At 42.8% G+C, this 10,777-nt stretch overlaps 1 protein-coding gene across 3 annotated transcripts in view; it reads left to right on the forward strand.

Annotated features, from left to right (window-relative positions):
- Positions 1-7,331, forward strand: part of LOC130203157 (calcium/calmodulin-dependent protein kinase type II subunit gamma-like) — a 35,035-nt gene extending 27,704 nt beyond the window's left edge. For 2 of the 3 annotated variants that reach the window (XM_056429063.1, XM_056429064.1), the window contains 6 exons: positions 14-94; positions 1,809-1,928; positions 3,269-3,344; positions 3,448-3,542; positions 4,314-4,550; positions 4,799-7,331. In XM_056429063.1, the coding sequence (XP_056285038.1) occupies positions 14-94; positions 1,809-1,928; positions 3,269-3,344; positions 3,448-3,542; positions 4,314-4,546 (605 nt within the window). In that variant the 3' untranslated portion in view covers positions 4,547-4,550; positions 4,799-7,331. The remainder of the gene's footprint in view (positions 1-13; positions 95-1,808; positions 1,929-3,268; positions 3,345-3,447; positions 3,543-4,313; positions 4,551-4,798) is intronic. The other variant, XM_056429065.1, reaches the window with a different exon arrangement.
- The last annotated feature ends 3,446 nt before the right edge of the window (positions 7,332-10,777 follow it).

Here is a 10,777-nt window from a genome sequence, read left to right on the forward strand (position 1 = left end):
GTGTGTGTTCTAGCGGACAGTTCGGTGCTGAGTCAGAGCAGCGCCACAGAGGAGATGCCCCCACTTCTGCCCTCATCTCAAAGCTCACCCGCCAGTAAGTTTATCCATGGCAACCAGAAGCTATGCGGTCGCCACTGGCAAGGACCTAACCCCCCCACTCCCACCCAGGCTTTTTGTAGTCACTGGCAACCTTACATCTTTGAGCCGCCTCACTCTGATCCACCAAGCTGTTTTTAAGGGTTCCCACTAGTTTTGCAATGTGTGGAGTATTGTTGATTTTTATGTTTAAATAATTTGAACTACTCCATTCAGGGTATCCAGATATTGATTTTATATTGGCGTTAATTAGATATAATTACAAAGATGAGCTTGTTTTTTGTTGTTCATGTTTGCACATTATTCCTATTGGTAAAGATAAACTAAATAATAAAATACAAGAAACACGAGAAGTCCGACAGATGTTTGACGCGAACCCCGGCGTCCCATTCTCTCGGATAACTGAGTCAGCGTGTTTTGTATCGGTGACTGCAGATTGGCAGAGAACATTAAAAACTGGTCTCTGCTTTGAGAATGTCCGTTTGCCTCGAGGGGAAAGTATAAAAGATCCCCAACGTTTCCTTGTCAAGAGAGTTCTCTCTCGTTCTCACGATTGTTCTCACGGGAAGTTTAGCCGAGGCTTTAATGACATTTAGATTGTACCAATTCACAGCATAACTTCTTCGATGGGACATATCGATTCTTGAGTAGCCGCATTTATACAACATATTTTTAACATAATTGTAAAGTGTTATCATAATCATGAGGCTAAATCTCCAAAAATGTGTCCCGAGTTGCATTTTTACAATTTGTTTTCCACAGATTTCAGACGATCATTTCCTGTTGTGTACATCCATTAATACTGAAGTATTTAAAAACTGGACTAAATTTCACTGTGCTCCGAACAAACGTTAAAAATATATAAACGACTAGGACTAAAGTCACAGACACCTGAAAGAAAGGAACTCTTCGTTAGGGCCACTGTGGAAACCCTGAATGAGTGAGTGTGTGTGTGTGTGTGTGTGTGTGTGTGTGATCACAGCATCTATCCCCTCGTCTTCCTCATGTGACCGCTCCAGCTGGAGGAAGCCTGGCTTACCTTGCAGCTGTGTGTCCTAACCCGGCCTCCCAGTCTGACTTCACTGGAACCATTCACATCCATTTCCTCCATGTTCTCCTCCATGTTCTCCTCCATTCCTCTTTCTACTCTGATGCTTTATTCTCTGTTCTGTTCTTTAATCTTCGCGAATGTATTCTCCACTTCTCTCCGATACGCCGTCGTTACCGCGCCGCTTTGCCCTCCTACACTCTCCTCTCGTCTCTTGACCTCTGGTCCTCCCGCTCTCGTCAGACACACCTGCACTAGAGGGACGGTCTAATATCTCCTCCTCCTGACTCGGTCCTCTACTCCCACCCTACTTCCTGACCATGGGTTACTCACTGGCATGATCTCAAATAAAGGCTTCGATCCTCTCTGTCCGCTGGGTGCTGCCGCTCGTCAGACGGGACTTTGCTAATGTATCTGAGCATGAAGAGCCCAGTTGACGTGAGCAGAGCCGGCAGTTATGACTTCCACATCACAACCAGAGCTGCACTGATCTCGCTTCCAGCTGCCATCCTGTCCTCATGTTGCCCATCTGCATGTCCGTCAGAAACCCGCTCCAACTCTTTGGTTCCCTCATTTTACTATAGAGTAACCAGCATCCTGTGTGTGTGTGTGTGTCATCCACCTATGTGTTTCCTGTTTGTTGACCATCCGTTGTGTGTTTCAGTTCCACCGCATGAAGTAAAGCGCATGGCATGGGACAGCACGGGCAACAGCTCCTGCCCTGACTCTGAGTTCTCTCAGTCCTCCATGCCTGCCGCTCCACTAGGGAGCACCACTAAGCAGAGTAAGGACACGGTCGCGACTCACCTAAAGCTTTCCTTGTCGTCTACTCGCTGTGGCTTTTGCTCACCTTGCATCTCTGGAATTAAAAGTTTTCTTTGGAATGAAGAAATAGGCCTGCAGAGGATATCCATCATAACGAGTCTTTTGTGGGTGTTTAAATCTGGAGAATCTCACAAACGTTTGACTTGTTTTGGGTTAATTTTCTTCTGTTTTAAGACTTGAAATGAGGCGAATAACTCCACGTGTATCGGATAAATTACAGCCGGACTGATGCACGTTCAGGTCCTGAAAGATATTATTATATATGTTAATTAATATGAACTGCAAGGATTATATATATTTATATCAAAGACTAACTGGATTTAGCAGAGCATTTTTTGAGGGCTATTTTCAGCCGTGGATTAATACACATGTCGTGCTCTGTTGAGTGTTTAAGTCAGCAGGACAGTTTATGTGGGATCGGGTCAAAATGATCAACAAAAAAACACGTTTGGACTCTGGAGTAATGTTTGGTCGGATCAGTTCATTGTTGGTTTTGGTCTTGTTGAAGAGAAGAGAAAGAGAAATCTAGAACATCGCCCGCCTGTTAGGATTGCTTTTTGTTGAAGGTCCATTTATGTACTCTTGAAACTTTTCTCTTGGTTTCATTGTCGTTTTAAATTGTATGTATAATGTGTGGAAAAGTTACTCTAGCATCTGGAAAAATATATAGAAATATCAGAAAAAATTTGGTGGGAGGCAGGAAATGTTTGAACAGTTTTATATTTATTTATTACTAAACCTGGATAGAGGCAGCTGTAATTATAACTAAGCATGTCATTTTTGTTCCAAGTTTTGAACGCTTATGGTTGGCTCTTAATTCTTATTAATCTTAGCTCAAAGTCCACTTGCTGTCTTTTTCTGGAGCTTTCAGTCTCGCCTCCGTGGACGGAGTCCTCTCGGTGAGCGACTCGGTTATCATTATGGATTAAACTCAAAGCTCCTGAAAAAGGTTCCCGAGTTTACTTTGTTTAGCTCGGCCTGCGTCGTTTACAAGCAGGATCTGTTTGTTTTGGTTGGGCTGGCAGTGTGTGCTCACACAGCAGAGGGAAGTGTTCAGTCAGTTGTTGTCGTACAGAAGGTCGGAGAGACGGAGCGATGAGTTGGAGCTGCAGTTGGTAAGCTGCTCGGGACGAGTGATGAGGTCAAAGAGGAGAGACGAGCTGTAGCCACAGACCAGAGAGCCTGGAAGTGATGAGAGGAAATGTCATCAAGACAATCCCCCACAGTTAATTGTTGTCTCACCTCCTAACGGCCTCCTCACCATTTACCGTCTGTCTGTGTCTCTTGTTCTGTCTGCAGCTCGTAAACAGGAGATCATCAAGATCACGGAGCAGCTGATTGAAGCGATCAACAACGGAGATTTTGACGCTTACACGTGAGTACCACTGCCAGAAGTCACAGCTACGTCGTGCTCTACGTTTTGTCTTCTCGAGACTCGGCTCCTCGGCTCTCTTCATGTCTTTTGTCCCACTCGTCAGGAGGATTTGTGATCCTGGACTCACCTCTTTTGAACCCGAGGCCCTGGGCAACCTGGTGGAGGGCATGGACTTTCACAAGTTCTACTTTGAAAACTGTGAGTCTCCTCGTGCACACACACACACACACACACACAGACACACTCACATGATGCAAACTTATTTTTCTTTTCATTTCAAAAAGATTATACACTTAACTTCCATCTGCCAAATACTTTGTGTATTAAAGGTCTACAACAGGTCAGTCCTCGGTTCACAGAGCGAATGTGACTTTGTGACAACGTTGTTTTGTCTGTAAACCAACAGATGTTACATTTATTGTCAACATTAAGCAAACCGTAACTTTCAACTCTGGATGTTTTTTAATCTTTATTAAAGATCCAGTATGTAGGATTTAGTGGCGGTGAGATTGCAGATTGCAACCAACCAAATGGCCCTCCACTCGCCCCTCCCTTTTCAAGCATGTCCGAACTACAGTGGCCTTCTGGTCAATAAAATCAAACGAAAGTCACTCTGGAGCCGGTGATTGGTTTGTCCTTTCTCAGCTACCATAGCAACATGTCTGACTGTGTGAGGAGGACCAGCGCCTTCTCTGCATGTACGGGTTCATTCTCAGGCAATGAAAACACAACAATTCATAGTTTCAGGTGAATAGGAAAACATAATAAGGAATATAATGTATTTAATTTCTTATATTTGCTAATGGATCTGCCTAAATCCTTCCTCCCGAAATTCCTCGTCAATATTTTCTTAGACTTTTTCCCTTCAAAGCCGATTTGAAGTACCTCTCCTGTAAACCACAGAAAAGAACACGAGGGATCTCGTCCGTGTGGTATTTTACTCGATGCCTCGCTCTTTGTTCTCCTCAGTGCTAAGCAAGAACAGCAAGCCGGTGCACACCACTCTGCTCAACCCCCACGTGCACCTGATCGGCGAGGAGGCCGCGTGCATCGCCTACATCCGGCTCACTCAGTTTGTGGACACCACGGGCCGCCCTCGCTCCAGCCAATCGGAGGAGACCAGGGTGTGGCATCGCCGCGAGGGCAAGTGGCTCAATGTTCACTTCCACTGCTCTGGAGCTCCTGCTGCACCACTCCAGTGATCAGGTACTCCTCTCAGGCGCCTTCTTGAAGTCACATGTGTAGAAACTCTTTGGCTCCCCCTGCTGGACACGCATCTGACGCGCGGCGCTGAGTTTCACAGAGCAGGTCTCTTTCTACGAGATGCTGTAATACAGATTATATACGTTGGATAGCTTCTCCTCCCACTCCACGAATTAAATGATGCATATAATCAATGAATTAGTCTAGTTTCTTAATTGACGTGTCGGCCTGTCCTCCTCTTTCCCCTCCAGTGGCCCTGAGCCTCCAGTCTACTGGAGTGTGTGTTTTGGGGGGCAGTTTTTTTCAGCGAGCGTGTTTAAGAGGCACGTCCGCCGCGTGGAGTGGCTCGTGCCAGGAGCCCGGCCGGGCAAGATCGCATCCCTCTCCACGATACCAACCAATCCTGTCCCCCCTTTGACCTGCTGGGGGCCGGCTGAACACAAGACACCGCCCCCATGGGATGATGCATGCATCTGGCGCCTGATTGGAGGGCGAGTCTTTGCCCTCTATCCCTCCCCATGGCAGCCATCTTTTTTCTGCCCGCGCGACATGAGACGTCCTGCGTGAGGAGAGGATTTACAGTTGAACTTGTGACGGTTTATGAGTATGAGTTATGAATATGCTGTGTAAATTATGACTAGATGTACCAGAAGCCACCAAAACCCAACCAAGCATTTATATTCACCATCTAATAAGGGAGGAACCGGAGGGAGTGTGAGGTTAGCGGCTGAGATTTTGGACATTCTAGGGATTACCGGGTAGAAAGTGTTGAGCTCGTTTCCCGGACGTTGATGTAAAGATGTAGGGAGATTTTCCCCATCTGAATCCTAGAGGGGGGGTCAAGTCTGCTCAGTCAGAACTTGATGACGAGAGAAACTTGATATCAAAAACCTGAAGCACCAAAGTGTAGAACTTTAGGCTTTTTATGTGTTTTGTTTGTTTCCCGAACAAACGGAAGAGTGTGTCGGGCCGGTGTTTTTATTTGTGTTCCGTGTTTCTGTTGTTTTAACGTCCTTGTTTGTTTCTGTGAATGACCGAAGCCTTTTTTTATTTTATTTTTGTGGGGGGGGGGGGGGGGGGTCTGACTGATCCTCTATTCAAGGCTTCTTTTTAAAGCAACCGAGTATAAAAAAAGAAGAAGAAAAAAGGGGGTGGGGGGCGGGATTTAATTGTGCAAGTTTAAATCTAACGCGTGAACACGTTCTGTTGTCTGTATGCCGTGGCGGGAGAGGCGTCTGCGTTTTGCATGTTTGCCCGCCCCCTCTCCCTCATTCATCCCTCCCCACCCTCTCCTTTGTTCTCCCTCTTAAACTATCCCCTCGTTTAACCCTCCCACTCCTTTTCTCTGCTTTCTGCAAGGGCCTGGTTTGTTTATAATCACTGTGTCAATACAGTGTATGTATAGATATATGTAGAAAAGTGTAATATATGTACATGTATCTAAGAGACACTCATCCTGTGCATCTGGGAACCACCCCATGACCTCTGTGACCCCGGTCTAGTTTAGGTTTTCCTCAACAATTTTAATTTTTGTTTGAATTCTCCTCCTGAAGGTAATTCCTTAAAATATTGGTAGCTCTCCGTCATTGAAGGAAAAACACGAGTAAGCCCTCGTGTGGGCTACCAGATTTAGTCCTGTGGCCGTAAGACTGTTTTTAGAGACGGGGAATAAAATTAACAGGTTTTAAATAGATTTACCCCCCTTTTTTTTTTTTTTTTTTTTTAAGAATTGATTTTAAACATGAAGACCTTCATCGTAGTGTTCTTAACTCCTGATCCCACAATGCTGTGAGCCGTCTCTTTATATCATATGCGCAGACACACATACAGAGACACACACACACACACACACACACACGTGCGCGCCTGGTGGTGTGTTTAGGCTTTGTGACATATCTGCACCACTGCTGTGTGACCGAGGTGCCGCCCTTGCTGTGCTGCTTAATTGTCTCCATCCATTCGCGACAGTCGTATCTTAACCCCCCCCCCCCCGTGTACCAACCCGCTCTTGAGATGTTTATTTGTACCTCTCTCTGTTGTTTCTCGTTTCCCGTGTTACTGGTTTGAGTTTTTTCGTTGTCGCTGTTGACTTGTCGTTTGGTGATTTGCCGATCTGCCAAGCTGGAGTTCTGCACTCTCCCTCGTACAGGAAAAAGTAGGGAAAAGAGGGAGGAAGTAAAAACAACACAAATTACAGATTGACTGATCATGGATTGATCGAGACTAAATTATTCATAACGGTAATCTACCCACGAGGGTGTAAATCGTGCCTGCTCAGTTGAGAGGAGTTTGAGTTGGTGTGTGTGTGTGTGTGTGACCTCCACTGGTGAGCGGGAGACTAGTTATATGCATGTTTCAGTTACACATTTCTACCATGTACCTACCTGAATACAGATGGAGCCTAGTGTTAATATATGATATTTGCATCTTTTGAATTAAGAATATCCTCCATCCAGAATGTTGAATCGGTGACATGAAAACTATATTTAAAATAACGCCAAAAAAAAAAAAAAAAGGATTCAGGAGCCGTAGCTTGGTATGAGGCCCTCGATGTTCTCGTTTTCCCTGCGTTGTAATGATATATTATTGGGCTGCGCTTTCTCCCCCAGCCTTCACGTGGATGCTGGAGTTTTTTTGCATGATCATGATGTACAATGAAATACAACCATGAATTGACGACTATCAAGTGTTTGTCTGAGTGTTAGTTGGTCTTCATCATAGCTTTGTTATTCTTCAAAAATTGGATCTTAATAAGTATTTAATAAAAATACTATTTCAGCACTGGTTTATCTCTCTCGACTGGTTTATTTCCTCTTCAGGTCTGATGGTTGTGCTCCACCAGAACACCTCCAGAAGCGCTCCTGTGTTTGGGTTCTTTCTGAGACCTGGTCTATCTAGGGGGGGGGGGGGGGGGGATGAATCCAAAATCACAGCATAACGGCCCTTTTTTGCCCTTTGCTCTTCATCTGTTCAGCTTTGATTTCAGGATTTTCATCCGCAGAGTCTCAAACCGGAAATCACCAAATATGGAGCTAATGGAGATATGCAACACGCGTGTCTGACGATGCAACACTGCAACATTGATTGGCCATGCCGAATATCTGCTCGTGCATTCTCGTCCAATTTGAGGGAACGAGTTTGTCTCGGGGGACGTGTCTCATTCTGACGCAGCTGTTGAAGAACAAAAGATTTAAAAAATAAACACATACAACGGGATCATGTTTCTGTGGCCTGCTGGATCCTCTGAACGCCACCCGGCATCACAGCTGTACGTGTCCGTCGCATTAAGTCAGATTAGGCCTGAGTAACGCTGCTATCCTCCAGGGCCATTCTCTCACACACACACACACACACACACACACACACAAAACAATGGCTGCTCTCCCTTCAACAACTCGTTTGTTCCATCTTCTGCTGCACATATTTTAGCTGGAGTGCGGCCTGTGAAGTGTTGAGTCATGCTGCAGCCTTATTAAAAACATAAAAGAAGGTTTTGTGGTGTTATTTATGATGGGCCCAGTTATTTTAAGGATGAGTCTTGGGAGCGTGTCCGTGGGATGTAGGACAGCTCCCTCTGGTTCCACTGCTCTGTGATTAATGCGAGCTCGGCAGTTGGTTAACTTGGACACACACACTCACACTCACTCACACACACTTTCTAAAGGACACAAGGGAGAAACTCTTGATGTCTCGTTGGCTCTTCGACTCTTCGTGTCAATAAAATGAGAAGAAAAGCTGCCCCAGAACGAGCCTCCAGAATCTAAATTACTTTTGACTTTGTGAAGGTTGTAAAGGACGTGTTCCCCTCTTCTTCTTTTCATCTCGGAGCTCAAACATGTTTCTGATGATTTCTAAGCAGATGCAGCAAAACCTCATCCAACGCATTTAATTCTCAAAACTCATGTGTGTTTATGAAACCGTTAATGCAGTTCGTCTTTTGCTCGACTTTCCTGTTGCAGATGCAGCAAAGGAGAGAGGTTGTTAATGTGCCCGTTCTAGCTGGTTTAGAATTATTATTTTTTACATTTAACCCATCTTTTGAAAACTTTGCCCACAGTGAAGTCAGACAGGATTTTATTTAATATTCCGACAAAGGAGGTTTATTTTTGAAGGCCTCAACTATTTTCCTGTTGGGCTGTTTGGTCAGAAGCTTCAGTTGAGTTTAAATTCTCAAGATGTAAGCGATTGGTTCAGTTTGTCAATCATAATTAGAATTTATGAGAATTTTAAATTGGGTGAAATGCTAAAATTCTGAAGATTAATACCACTCCTGTTCGTACGGTATGAAGCTTCAGCCCGGAGACAGAAAGCTGAAGCTAGCCGGTCTGACCAGCTTCCTCTTTTTTTATTATTTTATATCTAAGAAAAACCTTAACTTAAAACATAACATTTTGGTTGTATAGAGATTAATGTGTTACTCTTCCTGGAGGCTGTGAGGAGGTAACCTGTTCACCAAATAGTGGGAAAGGTAGTGAAACAAGTCCTTTTTTTAAAAAGTGGATACCTTTTATTAACATTTTCAATAAAAAGTCATATTGCATGTCGTGGAAAATAAACATGTAAAAGTCTGAGTTTAATACATAAAACAAAAAGTCATGAATTCCTTTTATGGCATTTTTATGTCATCATTCAACTTTCTATATAAAGTAATGTCATTTTAATAAAGTGTTTGTATAGTCAAGAAATGTCACACGGACACTTAGTATATTATGTCATAAATATAAAGTAATAACATCATGGCAAAGTATGTGGTTGAAAGAGTATTCACAAAAAGTGTAGTAACAAAAAGTGTCGTAAAGCAAGTCATTGGAAATGCTTTAGAAATGTGTCATGGTGCAGAATGCCATAAATAAAAATAACCAATGAATCGTTTGTGTGGCAGCTGCTCAACAGTTTCACCGTTTCTTCATTTGGTCATTGACACCCAAACATGTTCCAAAAGATGACAATACACATAGTTTTTGTCTTTATATATTACACACTTTATTAAATTCAGGACAGTTTAAAAAAATATATTTGGGTCCTCACAAGGTGGTTAACATTTTTTGGTTCTTTACTTTACAAGTATCACTTACTTACCTTAGTCTTATCCTCCATATGGCCTCTGGGAGAGGGGGAAGAGGAGAGGAGAGACCTCTGGAGGGCGTTCCGTTTGCTTAGGTTTAATCTTCAATTCTCTATTTCTTATTTCAAGGTATAGTGTGTCAAAACAAGAATTCCTGAAAAGTCATAATATAGTATTTCATAAAAATGAATTTGTCTTAGTGTAGCACGTCATAGTGCCCTAAAAAAATAATGTCAAGCCATATTACATAATTACATTATGCCAGTAGTCGTAGTGTAGTAAAAAATGTTGCACAAAATAGTACTGTCATGAAAAAAGTATAGTATGTCATACATGTTGAAGTAGTAGTATAGGGCATAAGTCTGCCATAAAAATGCATTGCATATTACTTAAAAAAAGAGGTAATAGTAATATGTGTTGGCATATAAAATATGATATTTAATTGCTCATCGTAAATGTCGAAACATAGTATATATATATAAATAGTATACCATCAACATTTTTTAAATAAGTAGTATAGTATGTCATAAAATAATGTTAAAATAATATAATTTGCCATAAAAGTAGATAAGAATACCAAGACTATTCTACAGCATGAGTATTTCTTTACTGTGGCATTACTACTTTTCACTTACTCTATTCTACAACTTAAATTATTATCCCCCAATTTTTCTTATTTTTTATGGTCAAACATTTACTATTTCTATAAATTAAACTCTCTCTCTATATACACTACCGTTCAAAAGTTTGGGATCACCCAGACAATTTCGTGTTATCCATGAAAACTCACTTTTATTTATCAAATGAGTTGCAAAATGTATAGAAAATATAGTCAAGACATTGACAAGGTTAGAAATAATGATTTGTATTTGAAGTATAATTTTTTTTCTTCAAACTTTGCTTTCGTCAAAGAATGCTCCTTTTGCAGCAATTACAGCATCGCAGACCTTTGGCATTCTAGCTGTTAATTTGTTGAGGTAATCTGTTGAAATGTCACCCCACGCTTCCTGAAGCACCTCCACAAGTTGGATTGGCTTGATGGGCACTTCTTGCGGACCATACGGTCAAGCTGCTCCCACAACAGCTCAATGGGGTTGAGATCTGGTGACTGTGCTGGCCACTCCATTACAGACAGCAGACCAGCTGCCTGCTTCTTCCCTCAATA

The sequence above is a fragment of the Pseudoliparis swirei genome, chromosome 13 (assembly GCF_029220125.1).
Source record: "Pseudoliparis swirei isolate HS2019 ecotype Mariana Trench chromosome 13, NWPU_hadal_v1, whole genome shotgun sequence".
NCBI classification, from domain to species: domain Eukaryota; kingdom Metazoa; phylum Chordata; class Actinopteri; order Perciformes; family Liparidae; genus Pseudoliparis; species Pseudoliparis swirei.